Source organism: Bacidia gigantensis (genome assembly GCF_019456465.1).
Source record: "Bacidia gigantensis strain McMullin 20006 chromosome Unknown scaffold_268, whole genome shotgun sequence".
Taxonomy (NCBI): domain Eukaryota; kingdom Fungi; phylum Ascomycota; class Lecanoromycetes; order Lecanorales; family Ramalinaceae; genus Bacidia; species Bacidia gigantensis.
Genome location: NW_025408614.1, coordinates 773,488 through 795,297, shown reverse-complemented (window position 1 = coordinate 795,297; position 21,810 = coordinate 773,488). Strand labels below are relative to the sequence as shown.

Genomic DNA, 21,810 nt, shown 5'->3' with positions numbered 1-21,810 from the left:
CTGGAATGTCCAGCGAACGAGCGGTCTTTCTTAGCATGGTGTATCGACGAACAGCATGAGCGTCTATTGACTTCGAAGGACTTGTGAGCACAACTGAGGTACGTGATTCACGGGTCCCGGGTTTGTATCTGATATTGCTCTAATCGGGACAGAATCTAAAGCACTTGTACTTCTTGGCAGTACAAGACAACCAAAAATGTCTGACCTGGACGTCGCGCGGGTGTTGCCGCTTTAGTTATCCTCGAGGCGAGCAGGGGTTGCTGAGTGGAACTTGGCTGGGCCATAGCCATTTTTATCACGACAAACTGGCGACATCTACATGATTTGAAGTAGTTGTAGGATCTGACCCTACTCCTCTAGTAGCATAATGGCGGCTCTGAGATCGCGCAATTAGGGTATTCCAGTTAATCGCTCGGCTTGGCGAAAAAAATTTAACCCCCCCTAATTTGTATGCGATCGTAATCCTCCTTTCGCCAACTAACGCATGCCTTTCGAACGTTTAAAAACAAATCTTTCAAAATTAGCTATATAATTATTAGCTTAGTATAATAGCTTAAGTATGCTACTATACCTCTGAAAACCCGTTATATTATAGTTGCAGAGCTATCTTCTAGTGAATCCTTTTAACTTCCTCTTCCTTGCTATTAGGCTTCCTCTTATTTTTATATGCCTTTAAAAAAGAAGACTATTATATAGGATAAAAGTATTAAAAAAGGAATACAACCTTCTAAATAGTTAGGGCCTAAGCTTTCTAATAAGTTAACGCTAATAAGCTATTAACTAAAAAAGAAGAATATTATAATAAAAAATAAAGTTAATTTTATAAAGTATTTTCTAAACCTAGGTATAAAGCTTTTAAAAAATATAATAAAAGAGTAGAATAATAAATAGTTAAAAATAATTAAAGGCTATATTAACTATATTTAAGAAGCTAATAAGCTTTATATTAATAATTATTTATTTAAAAAGAATAAAACTAATATATAATATATTATTAATTATAACTACTAGATATTCCTTATTCTATTAGTACTATATACTTAAAAGAAGGAAGCTTATTTCCTTTATTTAAAATTCTTTAATATTATTAATAATCTATAGCTAGAGCTAAAAGCTATTTAAGCTTACTTTAATTAAAAGTTAATAAAAGCTAATATTATTAATAATCTTTATAATATTAAAATTAATATTTACTATAATAAAAATAAAAATACTTTTACCTTTATTATTCTTTAAGAATATATAAAAGAAATTAAGTCTATTATTAATACTTATTATAAAGACTTTCTAAATAAAAAGATTATTATTACTATTTATTTTATTATTAATTATAGCCTTAGTAATAAAGGCTATAATCTATTAATAAAGATATTAAAAGGTAATCTTATTCCTTAGCCTCTAACTCCTCCTACTAGTACTCTTTTTAAAAATTTTACTCCTAAGTAAATAGTATTAGAAATTAATAGTTTAAACCCCTTTCTATAAGTAAAGAAAACTTAAATAATTAAGCAACTTAATAAATAAAAGAGACTTAATAATATATATAAAGATCTTACTTAAATAATACTTTAACTTTAATTAAAATAGATTTATAATAACTCTAGTTACTTAAATAATAATAGAAATTAAGATATATATTATATTAATTAAAGTAATAAGCACTTTCTAATTAATATTTTTATTTAGAAAAAGGCTTAGGCTTATAATATCTATAGTAATATCGCTACTATTAATTATTTACCTAAAGACTTATTTACTTATTTTTATCTTACTTAATAAAATTATAAAATTGATTTTAAAACTAAATATAAAAAAGAAAAAATAAAAGATAATACTAAAGCTAAAAGAGCTTAAGTAGAAGAAGAATACTAACGCTATAAAATAGATTATAAGTAATATAAGCTTTAATAAGAAAAATATAAAAATAATTATAAAAAATATAAAGAAAAATAAAATAAGTATTATAAAAAATATTATAATAGAAAAGAGTAACACTATAAAAAGGAGGAAGATTACTATGAGGAGGAGGAGGAGGAGTTATTAAATAGCTAATATTATTATTAATATATTCTTTAACCTAATTATTAATTTTTTTTATATTTTCCTCTTAATTTATCTCTTCTTCCTCTTATATTAATAACTTAATCCTTTCTTATTTAATATAACTTAAGTCTTATTTATAGTATTAATTAAGATAATTATATAATAAATACTTTCTAGAAATTAAAGCTTAAAAAAAATCTATAATAACTTATTTATAAAAAAATAAAAGCTATAATAGATAATATATATTAAAATAGCTATTATCTATAGGCTATATTTGATACAAAAGCAAGCACCGGAGCATGGTTGTGGAGGAGATATTCCTTGATTGCATAGTAATTAGTATGATGATGATGAGGAACTCCTCTCACCTTGTGCGCAAAGCTATCTACCCGTCTGTGCCAAGACTCCTGCTCCAGCCATATCCGTATCAATATTTAATATTAATTATAATCTTTATAAATAAGCTATAAGAAAAGGTATTCTAGTAGGTTTCTTAACTAATATTTATAAAGAAATTTATAAATTTAAAAAAATATAATAAGCTAGTTATATATTATTAAATAATTATAGGTAGAAATTATTATATTAATTAGTTTATTTAAATATACATTACTTTATATTTCTTAAGATCTTTTTTATACTTAATATAATTTCTATTAAATATATAGCTAGTACTACTATATTTAAAGAAATTAATTGCTATCCTATTATAGTTATTCTCCTTAACTATATACTTAAAAAAAGCCTTAAAATTTCCTTTAAATATATTATATATATATTAGAAATACTACTTTATTTATACTTTTAAACTATTAAAACTTAGCTTAATAAGATTAAATACTAGCAAGTATAATAGTAAGTACTAGAGTAGTATTCTTTTCTTATTTATTAGTTATTAAACCTAGGGATTATAATAAATTAATAAGTTATCTATATATAAAATACTCCTTAAGCTAAAGTAAGTATTATATAGAAAAAGTAGCTTCTCCTATAACTACTTTATAAACTTTTTACTATTAATATAGCTTTATTTAATTAGTATATTGTTACGACCTTGCGTAATAAGCGTGACTAGGTAAACGTTACAAGATAGAGACTATAGCTATATTAAATTATAAAAAAGAATAACTAAAAAGAGGAAAAGATAGCTAAAGTACTTAAGTATACTTAAGCGCTAAGAACACTAAGTAACCTTTAAATCAAGTATATTTAAAATAATTAAAGGTTAAATACTATTAAGTAAGTTAAATAAAGTTATATATATAAAACCTTTTATTCCTTTTTTTAAATAGATTTTTTTATATTTAATATAAGTTTTATTCTTTACTATAAAATCTAAAATAGTTATAACTTAATTCTATTTCACTATCTATTTTTATTTATATTTTAACTACTATTTATATTCTAAGAAAACTAACTTGCTAATTTATAGTTAAATTAATTAATAATATTTACTAATTTAAATATTAAGGTTATAATATATTAAATACCCTTAAAATAAATATAACTAAATCTATTATAAATAGATAATACTCCTAGTAAAAGTATATAATATATCGACTAACTGCTATTAAAAGGGATAGAACTAAACCTTTAAAGCTTAACCTCTTTTATAAAAAAAATAAGTTTAATAACTAGTTATTCTAGTTAAATCTCTACTTTAAACTAATATCTAATATTAAAAATAAAATTAAAATAGCTTTTATAATAATATATATAAAGGGCAAAGTATTATTATAGATTAATTTAGACTTTAGAAAGTATATAAATAGAATTATTAATAAAAAAATTTAAAAATAAATCTAATAAGTATTTAAACTTATTAATAAAAAATAGTATATTAAATTAATAATATAATAACTATAATAAACTAAAAAAGCAGCTAACTACATAACTATTTTTTAATATTATATAGTAATAATAAAATAGAATAATAAAGCTTAAATATCTATATTTAAATAAGGACTAAAAAACGATATTTAAAATAAGCTAATATAATATAATAAAGAAATTAAAAATACTAATAATTTTATAAAAATAATAATTAAAATTAATAATAAGTTATATTAATAATATATAAAGCGAAGCAAACAATAAAAATAGTATATAAAATAAGTTACTATAAAATATAATAATAATATAATAAAATACTAAAAACGCTATAACTATAAAGTAAGATAGCTAAGAAGTACTAATCTATAAAATAATCCTATAAAGCTAAATATATTAATATTATAATATAATAGTAAAAGTAATTATAAAAAAAGTAACTAAAAGAAATATTATAAATATAGTAAAACAAGATATATTATATATAACTACTAGTTAAAGAACTAAGTGCAAAGATAATTAAATATTTTATAAAAACTTTTATTACTATACTTATTATTAATTAATAATAAAGAAGATAAAAGCTTAATAAATAATATAAACTTAAATATATTATTTTTTATAATAATAAATAATAATACTTAAGAATAAACGCTAATTAAATATAAAAAGTAGGAACAAATTAATATATTAAATAATATTTTATTATAAATAAAAGAAGCATATAAATTACTTAATATAAACTTTAATAAAATAATAAAATAACTTAGATAAAAATAATAAATATATAGATAATATAATTATAAATAAAGTTATTTTAAAAATAAATTATAAAATCTCTTTAATAAGTTAAAATAGTATAGGAATATAAAACCTAAAAATAATAATAAGTAGCTGCTTAAAAAGATATTATACTTTTATATTAATTTTTAACTTAAATATTAGATAAATAATATTATATATATACTAGAAGATAAAACTTTTAAAATAACAATATAATAAATTATCTATTAGGAACTTTATAAAAAAACTATATAAACTAATTATATAATTAACTAATATATATTTTATTTAATTAATAAATATAAAAATAAATTCTTTCTAAAATATAGAAATAAATAGTATAATTTATATTATTAATCTCTAATAAAAGAACTAAAAAATAGAATATATTTACTATATATCCTATAAAAAGAAAACTAGCCTTTAATATAGTAATAGAACCCTATATAGCAATATTATAAAAATATATTATATAAAATATATTAAAATAAAAAATAATAATAAAGAATATTATTTAAAATAATAATTAATAATTTTAGTAAAGCGTAAAACATTAGAGGATATAACTTATATATTGCAATAAATATATAGCTTAACAATATATTAACAACTATATTTATAAATATAAAAGTAAGAAGAAACTATATTTTAAAATAAAAAATATAAGAAGTATAGATTAAAATATAAGTAATAAATAAATTATATATAATTATAATAGCTATAGGAGATATAATAGGAACTAATTTAATTATAAAAGAAATTATATAAATAATAATAGCTATTTAATAATATAATAAAAGTATAATATTTAATATACTAGAGATAACTATTTATAATATTATACTAGGAATACCTTAGTAAAAGAAGTAGAACCTAGTTATTAACTAGCTATTTAAAAGAATTAAAGTTTAAAAATAAGCTTATTATTAAAGCTTAGAAACTTAAATAGTTTATAATTATAACCTTAAATAAGAAAATCTAATAGAATATTATAAGTATTTATATATTTTAAATCTTAAAAAATAAGCAACTAAGTAGTATACTAACTTTAGTAAATATAGAAAAAAAATTAACTAATTATAAAGCTAGAAGAAAAAGTATTAATAAAGCTTTTATACTACTAGAATATAAAAAATAAATATATTTTTTTAAAGAAAAATAAAAAAAAAAGTATTATTATTATATTAACTTTAAAACTATTAGATTAAGTTAATTAATAGCAAGCAACTAATATTTAGACCTATATATTAACTATTAGAAATAGAACTTAAAGCTTTAAATAAGTATTTAAAAAAAAACTTTATAAAAGAATTTATAAAATTATTATCTTTTTTAGCTAAATACTTAATTCTTTTTATTTTAAAAAAGAATAGTAAACTATAATTATATATAGACTATAAGAAACTTAATAATATTATAATAAAAAATTAATACTTATTACTAAATATAAATAAACTTAAAAATTAACTATAAAGATTAGAATAGTTTTTAAAACTTAATATATATAAAGTATATAACCTTATATAAATAGCTAAAAGCTATAAATAAAAAATAGCTTTTAGGATAAGATATAAATTATATAAATATATAGTTATACTTTTTAAATTAACTAACACACTAGTATTATACTAGGAACTAATTAATAATATTCTAAGGAACTTATTAAACTAGTATATTATTATATATTTAGATAATATATTAATCTTCTTAAAAACAATATAATAATATATAGAAGATATTAAAAAAATATTTATATATTTAGTAAAAATAAATTTTAAACTTAAACTAGAAAAGTATAAGTTCTATAGGAAGGAAGTACTTTTCTTAAGTTATATTATAAGTATTAAAGGCTTAGTAATAAATTTAGAGAAAATATAGGCAATACTAGATTAGCTAAGACTAATAATAATTAAAGAATTATAATTATTCCTTAAAGCAATTAACTTTAATAAAAGATTTATATAAAAATTTTTATAAATTATATTACTTTTAATAAAGCTTATAAAAAAAGAAATAAAGTATAATTAAATTAAAAAATAATAATAAATATTTAATTAACTAAAAAAAGAATATATAAGAATTTTAATATTAAAGACTTTTTAATTAAGAAAAGCAATTTAAATTAAAATTAATATATTAAATATAATAATAAAGGCATATCTATAATAAAAAATAGATAATAAATAGTACCTTATAGTATACTATTTATATAAAATAATAAATATAGAATAAAACTATAATATTTATAATAAAGAACTAATAGTAATAATTAATATATTCTAATAATAGAGAGTATATATAGAAAGAATAGAAGATATTAAAGTATTTATAAACTATAAGAATTTAGTATATTTTATAATAATAAAGTAACTAAACTAATAATAAATAAGATAAGCAGAACTACTAGTATAATATAAATTTCAAATTAATTATATGCTAAGAAAAAACAATATTATTACTAATAAACTTAGTAGATAACTAAATTTATATTAATAGAAATATAAATATTTAGTAGTAATATTTAGATAAGGTAATAATAGGATATTATATTTAGTATAAGTTAATATATTAATAAAAAATAACTTTATTAGTTAAATATAGAAAGTATATTAAAATAATAAAATAATTTAAAAATAAATTAAATTAGGATAGAAAAAGCTACTTAAATATTAATAAAAATACTATATACTAAAAGAACTCTTATAGGTATTAATATAAAAATATTATAATAATCTAAAATATAAATACTTTAAAACAGTTAGAATATATAAACTTATTAGCTAAAATTAATCTTTACTAAATATAAGAATAGTAATTAATAACTATATTAAAGAATACTTTTTATATAAAAGAAATAAAGCTAAAAACTATAAAAAATATAGCTATTTATAGAAGATATGCTTACTAAAGTTTTTATAGCAATATATTATAATAGATTTTATAATAAAGCTATTATTATTATAAAATTTAAAAACTAAAAAGATATATAATATTATAATAGTTATAGTTAATAGATATATAAAATATATTATAATAATATTATTTAGTAAAATATATAATATAGTATAACTAGTATATATATTCCTAAATAGAGTAATTAAAATTAAAAGATTCTTTAAGGAAATAATTTTAGATAGAGATAAATTATTTATATTTTTATTTTAAAAAATAATTATAGCAGAAACTAGAATAAAACTAAAGCTTTTTATAGTATATTACTTAGAGATAGATAGTTAAATAGAAAAAATAAATTATATATTAAAAATATATTTATAATATTATATAAATTAGAATTAAAATAACTAAGTAAAGTTTTTACTTATTATAGAATTAGTATTTAATAATCTAATATTAAGTACTATAAAAATAATACTATTTTATATAAATTATAAAAGAAACCTAAATATAAATAATATATCAAAAGAGTTACTAAGATTGCAAAAAGCTATTAAATATATATTAAAACTTAAATAAATATATAAAAATATTATAAATTCTTTAGAAAAAGTATAAATTAGAATAGAAAAATAAGAAAATAAATATAAAATAAATAGACCTTAGTTAAAAAAAAGAAATAAAGTATAGCTTTATATAAAGAATTTTAAAATAAAATAACTAAGCAAAAAACTAAATTACTTATAAGTTAGTTTATTTAAAATATAAAGATAAAAAAAACTTATTAACTATAAACTAGAACTATTAAACGACACTAAGATATATTTAATATTTTATATATTATTTCTTAAAAAAGCAAAAAATACTAAATTAATTCTAATATTATTTAGATATAAACTTAAAGAAAATAATATTTTTAAAATTAAAGAAATATTAGAAAAACAATATAGTTAATACTTTATTAAATAAAAAAACTACTTAGAAGAAAAAAATATAAGAATTAAAAGAATACTTATTACTTAATTATATAGGGAAGCTTTAACGCTTTTAATAGTATTAGTAATAGGAGTAAATAAACCTTTTACTTATTTATTAAACTAATTAAAAAAAGAAAAGTTAAAATTATTAAAAAAAAAGGAATTACTAATTACTAGATCTAATTTAAAAGCTAAAGTCAATAAATATATATTATTAGATTATTATTCTTACTTTTTTTTTATAATACTTATTTTCTTTTATTTTTAAAATATTTTTTATATTAAGATTTTTTAGTTAATTTAACTTTTTTAAATAAAATTATTTTATTTTATAAATATATAGTAGCTTAGAATAAGTAGCTAACTCTTGCTTATTTAAATTATTAAAAATATTATATTATTTATCTATCTTTTTCTTAAAAAGAGCTAAATTATATTTTTAATTATATTTATTATACTTAGTATAGTAAATTAATTAATTAATTTTTATATACTTAGAGCTTTAAGAAATATAATTTTTATAATAATATATAATAATATAATAATTATAATACTTTTTTTTCTTAGAAATATAATAATAATATTAAATACTATTATTAAAGGATTATATAATATAATTAAGAGAATTATATAATAAAAAAAATTAATAACTAAAAACAGTTATATTAAAGAGGGAAATAATATTATAACTTTATATAATAAATATAATTAAGTAAATATTATAAAATAAAAATTATAGCTATACTAGGTTATAAAAAAGAATAATTAAAAAAAAGAAAAGATAACTAGAATACTTAAGTATACTTAAGTATTAAAAATACTAAGCAACCTTTAGATTAAATATATTTAAAATAATTAAAAATTAAATACTATTAAGTAAATTAAATAAAATTATATATATAAAACTTTTTATTCCCCTTTTTAAATAAATTTCTTTATATTTAATATAAGTTTTATTTTTTACTATAAAATCTAAAATAATTATAATTTAATTCTATTTTACTATTTATTTTTATTTATATTCTAACTACTATTTATATTTTAGGAAAATTAACCCGCTAACCTATAGTTAAATTAGCTAATAATATTTACTAGTTTAAATACTAGGGTCATAATATATATATAGTAGATAGCTCTTTATTATTAGTATTAAAAGTACACTATATATAGCTCCTTATTTTATATTTTAAACCTATTTTATAGAATTATTAATTAAAATATAAACTAAGTATTATTATATTATCTACTTTTTAAATAGGCTTTTATTAATAAAAATAAATTACTTTATATTAATTTCTTTTATATTAACTTATTAAGTAATTTATAAATACTTATTATAATAAGTTACTAGCTAACTATACTTTTTACTAATTTACTACTAATAGGAACTAGAATTATGAGGTGGAAAAAGCTTAGAATTCCTAAGTGCAGCGAAAACCGCTTTTTAAAATGCGGTCCTACCTATATATAGCGTTATTTTATTTTTATCAAGCTATATACATTTATAATTTATAATAATATACTACTAACTAAAAAAGCTAATACTTTTATTAGCTTAAAGAATATATATATAAAAATTCTAAAACAACTGCCGAAAATACTTTTAAAGCTAATTCTACTTAAAACCAGTTTTTCTTAAAATTAATCTTAAATACATTTGCTTCTCCTAATATATTTATAATAATTATTATCTTCTTTTATTAATTGACTTTTTTACGCTATTCCTAATTATTTTTTAAAATTTTTAATTAAATCTAAAGCATTAATAAGGTCTTTAATATTGTACTAAACGTTTTATTTATTTTTATATCTAGTTTACTTAACTAGGTACTAAACTTTATTTTAAATAAAATATTTTTTAAATAGCTATTTAATCTTATATTCTTTGTTATTGTTTTATATTTAAATAGGGGGAGTATTTATGTATTTAGACGATTGTATAAATTGTTTTTTTCCAATATTAGTTTTAGCTATATAATAAATATTATAAAATAGATTACTATAGTTAATAGGAGCTTAAATTAGTATACAAATTTACTAACTTTTTATTCTACTTTAAAAAAACCAATATACTAAAAAATAAGTTTAAAGTTAAAAAAGCCTAGAATAGAATATCTATTATATAGATATAGGAAGACTTTTTAATTAAGGCTAATTAGTTTATACCTTTAGTTATAATAGTGCTTAGCTATAGTATTAGCTTAAGTAATTGCCTCTATAGCCTAGTTTTAATTTATATATTATTATATTATAATATTAACGTTTAAAGTTTTAAATAGAAAATATAATAAATTGTTTATTTTAAAACCTAAAATAATTTCGTTAGGGGAAAGTTCTATTATAATGAAAATAGTATTATTTAATACTAACTATATAAATAGTAATATATTAACGAACAAATAATCTAGATTAGCTATAAAATAGAAGTATAATATAATTTTGACTATTTAGTTAATATATTCTAATTAATTATTAATTTAAAGGTAATAAGCTAATACTATAAATATTTTTATTTTTAAAGTATTAAAAATTATTTTTTATAGTTCTAATATAAATTTCTAATCTTAATTATTAATTATAAATCTAAGTAGTCTTTAGTTATAAAAAAAAAGGCTTTAATAAGAATAATAGCTTAGTCCGCCATAGAATATATATTTTAACCTGGAATAAATAAGACCTTCTTTAAAAACTTGTATATATAGGTTAGGAACACATTAAATCTTTTTAGAGATAATAGGAATACTATAATAAAGTTAAGAGTTATTATATAGTATAGAATTAATAGGATTTATATTAGTTTAAAAAAGCTATAAAAATAATAATATTTTATTTAATTTATTTAATAAAAATAGTAATATAGGATATAGCTTTTAAGCTTATAATTTAGCTTTTATATATAGATAGAAAATCGCAAACAATTATAAATATAGTGAAAACCGCTATAAGCTTATTAATTGTACACTAGCTTAAAAACTTCTTTAACTAGCGCTCGCGGAATATATAAGTGTTTTTAACTATTTTTATTATTAATATAATATAGTAAGTTATTTTATAAATAAAAATAGAGTCTTTCTAGTATAGGCTAGTTGTTTCTATTCTTATTTAGAACAAGGTTTTTATTATTTATAATATTAAATATTTTCTTTTATTAGTTATTTTCACTATAAACTTTTTATAAGCGATTTTTAAAATTGTTAAATATTTCTATTAGTATAATATAGTAAACTAGCAATGCTTTGTCTAGAGTATTAAGTATCTTTTCTAATAAATAATTTGTTTTTTAGGAGGAACTAAGTAAGCGGGATAAAGTGTTAGGAATAATATATAGCTTTCCCACTTTATAGTAAATATTAATATTAAATTGCAATAAATATATAGACGCCCTAGTTAATCGCAAATTTAATTTATTATTAAAACTAATTATTAATTTTATTTAGTATATAATATTTGGAGTAGCTATATAATTAGTATAAACTGTAATCTAAGGGCAATAGTTAGAAGTTCTAGTCTTATTAGAAATTCTAGTTTCGTTTTTTATATATATAAGATAATGAATTTTTTTAATTATTTATATAATGTTAGCGGTTTTTAGTTCTATAAATTAATAGTATAATTTAACTAGAGTTAAATAATAATTTAAAAACATAATAGGCTTAATATTATATTTACTAAAAGTACTTTTATCCTTTTTAATATAATATATAATTACTTTAAAGCTAAAATATTTCAATATATTAATATTAATATATAATAGTTATTTAAGGTTAATATAAATAAAAAATATTGGTTTGCTAAAGGCGGCTTATAGCGTATTAAAAAACTAAAGTTTATTATCTAATTTTTAGCTAATAGATACTATATTACTAAAAAACTTTCTAGTATTTCCTTTTTATAAAGTGGATTTAAATATAAATATTTTTTACTTCTATAATAGTTTAACAATTTATATATAATAAGGTATAAAATTATAAAGCTATTTAGTTAAACTTAAATAAATTTCAATATCTTGTAATATTTTAGGAAAATATAAGGAAGAAATTATTTCTAACTTATTTATTATTATAGTAAAACTAAAGCTATTAACTTTTTAACTTAGTAAAATAATAGTTAAATATTTTAAGTAAATTTTAGATAATTTAATAACTATATTTATATAAATAAAAAGCTTGAAAATAGCATTAAAGTGTTATATATACTCTTTTAGTATATAGCTAAAAACAATAATATTATTAATATAAACCCTAGTAAAATCTCGAAAAAAATATAAAAAATTATTAATTTAATATTATATATATACTAGACTATTATAATATCCTATAATAGTAATATTCTAGTATTTATTTCTATAGTAACTTAAGACTATAAGCTTATATCGATCTTTAAAATATACTATTTATTAGTAGAAAAACCTAGTATAATTTATAATACTAATAAATTTTGTTTTTTATATTGTAGAAGTAATATTTAATTAAAGTAGTAATAAATAAGAATCTAAGATTATAATTTTATTAAGCCCGCAGATATTAACTATAATATAGCTTTTTTTAATTAGTTCTTTATTAGGTAAATAAATTGTTTACTAAATAATAAAGATAAGAAAGCTAAAAAATATAAGCATTTCTATTTAAGATATTTTACTAGCTTAGTATAGTTTATTAAATTTTTTATTAATTATTTTATAATTTTAAATATTAATGGGGTAGACTTTTAATATTTCGATTTTAGTATTTTTAACTATTGGAATTAATATTTATTATTTTTCTAAAATATTTATAATACTTTCTATATTATACTAAATATCTAGATATATACTTATAATTTATTATAAATACTATATAACATTATTCTTTTTATAGACTATAATTTTATTATTTATAACTAATTCCTAAACTAGTATAAAAATATTAAGGTTTTTATTTCTTATAAAGATAGTATTACTACCGAAAGCTATTAAGCTAGCAATAGCTAGCTTAGCTATTTTATAGAACTATCTGCCGCTAAATAGTTTAATAGCTAAAATACTTTCTTTTATTTTAGCTTAATAGTAATTTTTTTTATCTAAATTGTATAAATATCTAATACTAAAGTTTTTTAGAATAATAATAAAATTATTAATAATATTCTTAACTTAAATAAAAGTTATATTAGCGTTAGTAATATAGGCGTAAAACCTATTTTTAATGCTTAGTAATAAGGGAAAATTAATTTTCAAGTAGAAAAAATAGTCTTAATTATATAAAATTAATTTTTTTTTTATTTTAATTAGTATTATTTTTTCTAACTTAAATAAGATTACGATTTTTTTAGTAAAATATAGTATTTAATTTATATATTAATTTTTAAATATAATTTGCAATAGCGCAGTAATATTATAGCTTTTAATATATAATTGCTAGCATACTATATTAATAATTATTTTTTTAAAGCTAATAATATTTATGTTAATTAGAAATTTTACTTTAAAATTATTAATAAAATAAACTTCCTAATGGAAATAATCAAGTTGTTTACTATTATCTTTATTCTTTTTAAAAATAAAAATATTTAAAAAAATATACTTATTATATTTATATAAATAATCTCTAATACTTTTAATTAAAATATTTAATTTTATATAATAGATTAGTTAGTTAGTAGCTTTAACTTTAAAATATTTTTAATTAATTAGTAATATTATATAATTGCTATTTATATAAAATTTATTAAGATTCTATAATAAAAAAAAAGTAGCTTTAATTATAGCATAATACTATTAATAGAATGTAAAATTATATATTGTTTATAGTATAGCTATTGATTTAACAATTATTATTTCTTTAATAGTAGTAAAGTTAGCTAAGACCGCCTTTTAATTATAAATAAAGCTTTTAATATAAGTTTTTAGCTTATTATTAGATAGGAAAGTATTTTTATAATATATATATTTAAATAACTTAAATTAGAATTTTACTATTTTAAAGAAAACTAATAATAAACTAGAATATTTTTTATATAATAGATAATTTATTCCTTTTTTTAATTTATTTATTTTAGTATAATAATTATTATAAGTTATTTTATTATTTAATATTTTGTTTTTAGAATTTTATTTTTCAAACTTTTAGTATTCTAAGACATTCTTATTTTCGTTTTTTTTATTATTATTTTTTTCAATATCGCCCTAGTAAATAGCTTATAGACAATTTATTTAAAAAAATAAGTTATTTCTATATTTTTAATAATTATTAATTTAGGGAAATTAATTACTAGAATTTAATATATTTTAAGGATTAAATAGAATATTTATTAGTATATATAGTTAAAAAAAAGTAAGTAATTAAAACTTATTTTAATAATTATTTTTAAATTCTTTTAAAAACTACTAATATTAATTAGTTTAGTATAGGGGATAGCGCGGATAGTAAAAATAATTATTTTACTAGTATAAATATCTTAGTTAGAAAAGTTATTAAAATAGCTAATTAACTCCGAAACTTTATTTATTATTATTTTAGTAGAAATTATCTTAATAAAAATTAATATTATATTAACTTTAAAAATATACTAACTTATTATCTAGTATATATTGTTCTTAAGTTATATTACTATTATAACTATAATAAAAATTTTATTATATATTTTTTTTTAATTTTATTATATATAAAAATAATAATAAGTTAATCTATTTTATAAGTTTTAAAATATTCTTTTTAAGTTCTAGATTTAAATTTTTTTAAACTTAAATTATTTACTAAAAAGTACTTTTAAAGTTAGTATCTTTAATATAATTAATTATTTATTAAATATAGTTAGATAGCTTTCTCCTACTATATATATTTGCGAATAAAAATTATTTTAATATAAGCGAGTCTAAAGCTTTAAAATAAAATAGCTTAAAGCGTTTAATAAACTAGTTAATTTATTTTTTGATTTTAAATTAATAAAAAATAGAATATTCTAGTTCTAAAAGTTCTAATATATATTAAATTAATATACTATTATATAAGCAAATATTAAAGTTAATTTTAATAATTTTTTCTTTTTTTATATAAATAAAGTCCTTAATTCATTTAATAAAAAAATAAATATTCTAATAGTAAACATTTTTATTATTGCGTATTATTAGTCTAAAGCTATAAAATATAAAAAGTTTATTATTAAAAAATTTAATATCTTTTAATCTCTAATAACTAGAGCTAGAATTATTAGTTATACTAGCTAGCTTTTAATTACTAAATAAGCTAGGTAGTTTTAGAGGTTTAAGAGGATTTTATTTTTTTATTTTAGCTAATATTACTTAAAGCTTAGCCTATTAAATATTTATAAATTTTTAAGCTATATTAGTTAAAAACTAATTTAGTTAATTATTTATATAATTCTAAAGTCTTATTAGCTTTTAATAAATATTTTTATTAATAATAATCGCTAATATATTAGATAGGCATTTATTAATTAATAATAAACTTAATTCTAATAAAAATAGTTATAGTATATTTAGTAGCATATTTCTTATAAATAGATAATCTATTATTTAGAATAGCTAATATAGAACTTTAATTTAGTCTTAAAAACGTTTTTTATTTTTTTAAAAAGTACTTTTATTAATCGCCTACATAAATAGCTAAAGTTTGCTTTTGTTATTAAGGTTAAATAAAACTAATCTTAATTAAATACCTTAGTATACTAAATTAGCGATTAATATTAGTATAAATAAATGCAGCAAGTATAGTTTTCTATTAGTAACATATTAGATAACGCTAAATATAATTAAATTAAAAACGTTTATATAGTAGTGTTTTATATTTAAGAAATCTTTAATCTAAAACGCTAGTTTAATAGTTTTTTTATTAATAATAGAAGCTAAATTAGAGGTAGCTAGTTAAATTTAAGGTAAATTATAATTTAGGAATAATAAAAAAAATTTAATAAAGTTAATAATAACTAAAAGCGGTAATTCTAGCTAGTTAATATAGAAAAAACTAATAAAAAAAAGGAGTAGTACATTGCTAGGCAACTTATCGCTTAAGCGATTTTATTATATTAGTATTTTTAGAAAGCATTTATATAGCTTAGTTAAATACTATTATAATAATAAATAGCAATAAAAAACAAATACTACGTTCTAGATTTTTTAGCAAATATATATAATAGATAAATATCTTTTTAAGCCTTAATTAAGGTTTTTAATCGCTTAAGGTTTTAATTAATTAGTTAGTTTTTGTTGTTTTAGATAAGCGTTTTAGAGGTTTAAATAGCGGGATTTCATAAAAGCAATTAAGGACAATTACTTTAGTTAATATAAAAGTTAGTTAATATATATTAATAAAGTATATACTAGGGCGTTTCGAAAGTCTAGAAAGCTATTTAGTACACTAGAATATAATAAGTATATATTATTATTTAATAGGAACTAGAATTATAAAGTAAAAAAAGCTTAAAATTCCTAAATATAGTGAAAGCCACTTTCTAAAATATAGTCCTACCTATACATAGCGCTATCCTATTCCTATTAAGCTATATATATCTATAATCTATAACAACTACTTTATTAAAAACTTAGATATATAAAGCTATTAAACTTTAATATTAAAATTTTTCTTTAATATTATAGTTAGTTTAAACTATAAAGTATTTAAATAATAGTTTAAGTAATAAAATAAATTCTTTTTAATATTTTTTATAATAAGTAATTAAGGGCTAAGCTTTAAATAATAAAAATAATAATATTAGTTATATAATACTAGATTTTTATTTATCTTATAAATAATAGTAAAATAAAAATATTTAAATAAGCTTTTTAAAATAGTGTCTAGCTTTATATTAGCTTAAAAGAAAGTCTTAGTTATAGATATAGTTAGTATATTAAGCTGTTTACTAACTATGCTAGCCTATTACTTATAATATTAATATTATTCCTAAGGTAAAAAGAATAATAATTACTAATTTTAAGCAAGTTATTAATATTGCCTTGGTTGGCGAAAAACTAATCGCGATTATTAACAATTTTAGTGGGGGAAAAAAAATTTCGCTAAGCCGAGCGATTAACTAGAATACCCTAAAACAACGCTAGTCCTCACAGCTTTGGGTATCTGACCTTGGTGGACCTTAATTGAAAGTGATTCTTCAGTAGAAAAGATTACATCAATTGGGGTATCTTAATTGATTTAGCTTCGATTACTTCTACAGATGTATCGGTGGTTGAGCGGTACAATCAGCGTTTGGTATGTCTGTCTGACTTTCGAAAAATCCAGCATCGTACTGATCCGACACAACCATATAATGGGCCCGGGTTTGATTCCCAGCCGATACACATTTGATCTTGCTCTCTTTTCGTCAGGCCCGCCCTTCTACTTTATGAATTCCGTTGTCGTGGCAATACCGACGCAACCCAATGAGAACTTGAGAAGCCAATTCTTGTATCGCGACTCATTCGGGGTGGAATCGTTCAGACTCAGGACCATTAGCTAGGCTGATGTTTAGAGTTATCAGATTATTACTCAAGGTCTAGGTTGGACGTTACTGAGATTTCTAGAGTGTATTCCTCCTCATAACAATGTATAAGTACTAACTGCATTACTTGAATGACTACTTACAAACACCGTTCATTAGCCCATCAGCACTCCCTTCGCAGCAAATGCGAGGACCAGCATTGACCTTTGCCATTGTCCTTGGAACATCTTCCGTGACGCGAATGTATTTAGCACGATAATCAGAGAGCTAGGCAACTGATCTCGGTAGTTACTCTCTTGTGTAAGCCTGTGTGAGCTTGGGACTCTGCACCCGCGTTGGTCGTCTTATTGGACGAAGTTTTCGTATGAACATGTTCTCGATTACTATCAGGACCAAAGCTCGAAAGTGCTTGGTCCTCCAACTTTCAGAAAGTAAGCTGAGTACTTAGCATCGAGTTGAAAGAACAGCCGCCGTACATAAGAGGCTACCTTGTAGGTTCGTGGCATTAAGTTTTCACGTCATTGGAGCGTTTGTCTAGCGAGCACTTCAATGCCACTTTGGCACGGAGGTAGGCATCTTCGAGATCTTTCGTAGTAGCCAACATCTCTCCCTCGATCTTTGAACGCTTGTGTATCAGGGCGATCAGGCGTTGGAGCTGTGTTGCATGATTATTGAAACTGTAAACTATTACTTTCTTCTATCATGAGTGCTTTCCGCTGACTGTACAATTGTTCGCGGAGCTTTTCTACCCTCGCGTTCGAGTCGTCTCGAATGCGAGCTACTGCCTTGAAGTGCTTCTTCAGTAGAGCCTTCTGTTTTGCATTTCGCAAACGCATTGTCTGTGTTCAAATGTTAGGTCTGAACTCCGGGAATGGTTAGGAAAGAATCACATTGTTCTTCAGATTCTGGGTGAATTCTTGAATACTCATAGTTTGAGCATCTCGAGAAGCTACCATACCCATTTGAGGATCCTCATCTTGGTCCAGCTCAAGATCTGGAACGGCAGGGCTCGTCGAGGGGGCCATTTGCCTCGTTGTAAGATCTAGCTAAAATTCAACGACAAACTAGGGATCCCAATTTAGAGCGAGCGGAAGAGCGAGCGGAAGGCTGCTTTTGGACTTGCTTGATGCAACTTTCTAAAAGCAAACAACCCCTGTAAATGCCTAGTTTTACCTGAGTGTTGGATAAGTAATCTTCGCAAACAAGTGCTTGAGCATGACGCAAGATTGAGGATGGGCGCAGGCGGCGAATTAGCCTCCGAGCTTTGATGCGATTAGATCCACCACACGCGCATTATCACGCAGAGTTTGTTGTATCAAGAACCTAACATAGAAGTCTCATATGATCTGAATAGCTTGGTCCGGAGAGAGAAAAGGAAAGATCATCGGCCAAGCAATCGTTGACACCAAAGGCGAGAGAGGGTTGCGATAGTTGAAGGTCGAGCGCAGAAAATCCAATCTCTTCCATGCTCTGTTCAGAAGGTGCATTCGTCAACATTGTCGACCGCACCCTCGAAAATTGACGGGATTCGACGGGTCAGATTAAAAAATGCATTTTACTCTGTAGAAGAAACTATCTAGAATAGTTTAAGCTAGTCGCACACACCAATCACCCGACAACCTTGCTTTACAGATATCTTGGCATTCATGTTCCCTGCTACCATATTTATAAGGCCATCTAGTCGGCGGTAGTATATCATATTCTGCATACCGACTAATTGCACATCATAAAGATCCCCGCATCATTGTTCTGACCTATGGGTCTTGCAAACCCGAGAAAGTAGGCAGCGATGATTTTTTCCAGACGGATCACTAAAATTAATTGACGACAGGCGCACCAAGCTTTCTCATGACCCGAACAATACGTCTTGGACTCGCTCTTCGACCAGTTTTGGCCATCGCATGCTCCAATCGCAGGGATGGAAGCCTGGCGATCACCTCGGATCCCCAAGGCCATATACTGGTCAGAAATCGGACCTGAGCACAAATCCCATCCGTGTTCAGCTCAAGGACGACACACTGGGTTTGGGTGCTCGAAGTGGGCAGGCCAAGGAAGACGGGCCCACCACGGGGCTCGCGGGTCTACAAGATCTACTCGGAAGGCTGAATAATAAGAGTGAAGGACAGATACTTCAAGAGCAGAGGCACAGACACGTTTTGCAGAATGGTAGATACCTAGAACGCCGAGGCGCACTGACATTCATAAGTGCAGGATTTCTGGCGCAGGATAAAATAAAGAAAGATCCTGACAAGTCGGATGCTGCAAAAGGCGCAGATATGGACGTTGATTTGACAATGAAGAACAACCAACGCATGAAGCGTCTATATGAGAAGCCTCAAGTAGAGCCGATTAGGATTTCTGCAGACACAATTGAACCCTTGATGTCAACTTCACTCGAAAAGCAGACACAACTTAGTATCGATGAAGCTAGTGCTAAGCTCGAGGGGAAGGCAGGAAGAGCAGCGCGAAAGGAGCAGAAGAGGGAGAGAAAACGGGAGCGAGTGAAGACGATGAAACCAGACATCTCATCAGTATCGAAGCATAATGAACAGGCGCAAAATTTAGGCTCAGAAACAAATTTTCGAGCCAAAGAAGAAAGATCGAAAAGTCATGAGCCTCAAGACAGCCACCTTGCTCCAGAGTCAGGGAGGAGGCTCGAGAGCAGACATCTTGTGAGAGGGCGTTACATACGACAGAAGAAGGTGGCGATGATGGATACGAAAGCTTTGAATGAAGTACGCCCACAAACCCCTTTCCTCCCGTGTACTGAGGAAAGCCCTGACTGCTGTGTCCTAGATTCTCATGATCAAATCATGACATCCCATGCTTTTGTTAGTAGAATGCTTCGAAGACCGTGCTACCCTCGGTCCACCTCCTTTAGGCATTCGCCCACACAGCCGGATCACTGTGATATCAGCCTCTACATGATCGTTTGCCTGAACCATAACTTGCCCATGGCTACTCAGCACGGGCTTTTCGTAGGTATTTGAGCAAGTGGCTTTGATCTACTCTTATGCCGCTTCCTAGAATTCGTGAACTATGGGTTTGAATCTAGAAGACTCGCGCCAGGTAGGAAAATCGTGGCTTACGATCGTTGCATATTAGGTTGATTACCATGAACAAGGCGTCACGTTATTCAGATCAGACAATTTGCTCTTCGGTATCTTTACGGAACTTCGACCGGAGAGCGGAAGCTCTGTGCTCTGATTTTCAAGAGCGCCTGGGCGTTGGCTTCAAGGCAGTCTTAAGAAGCTCGCTCTGAGTATTGGCAGCTACGTGCTTCCGAAGTCGACAATTCCACTACAGGCGTAATTCTCGCATCATAAGGGTTTTTTACGTGAGGAAAGTGACTTCAGAAACATCACCTCATATATCAAACCCTTTTTGGATACCAAGCATGTACTGACTGAACCCACGTCTCTACTGAACCAACTTTGGGTGTAGTTAGAACACTAGGCACCGCAAATGGAACGAGTACAAATTATCGGAACAAGTTTGATAAGACATATCGCCCTGCGAGAACTTTCGCTATTTTCTGAACTGCCATCTGGTACTTATATCGTCTCGATATCCTAAGCGAAGTTCGTTGATAGAGCAAGTGAGATGTTACGGCAAACCAATGGCTATTGCTTAGCTACAGAATTTCTTCCAAAGATACTGTCCGTCTGTGCTCTAAAGAATGAAACTTCTCACCCGCAGCTAACGCCCTAGCTCCGTTGTTACAATGAGTGTCGAAGATACCGAAATACTCAAGGGCCGGGTGGGATCTTGTTTCTTGAGTCTTAAGTGACTATTGATGTTTCACTCTGCGGGGTCTCTCCGACAGAATCTAGCAAATAAGCAAATGATA

The 21,810-nt window shown here is 22.4% G+C and overlaps 2 protein-coding genes across 2 annotated transcripts; one reads left to right on the top strand and one right to left on the bottom strand.

Annotated features, from left to right (window-relative positions):
* Positions 1-18,628: 18,628 nt before the first annotated feature.
* KY384_009066 (uncharacterized protein) lies at positions 18,629-18,985 on the bottom strand (the record flags this gene model as incomplete). Its single annotated transcript, XM_044817552.1, has 2 exons — positions 18,629-18,799; positions 18,851-18,985. The coding sequence occupies 2 exons, from the start codon at positions 18,983-18,985 to the stop codon at positions 18,629-18,631; spliced, it is 306 nt and encodes a 101-aa protein (XP_044664705.1).
* Positions 18,986-19,861: 876 nt separating this feature from the next.
* On the top strand, positions 19,862-20,777 carry KY384_009065 (uncharacterized protein; the record flags this gene model as incomplete). The annotated part of the gene is made up of 2 exons (XM_044817551.1): positions 19,862-20,695; positions 20,757-20,777. The coding sequence occupies 2 exons, from the start codon at positions 19,862-19,864 to the stop codon at positions 20,775-20,777; spliced, it is 855 nt and encodes a 284-aa protein (XP_044664704.1).
* Positions 20,778-21,810: the final 1,033 nt, after the last annotated feature.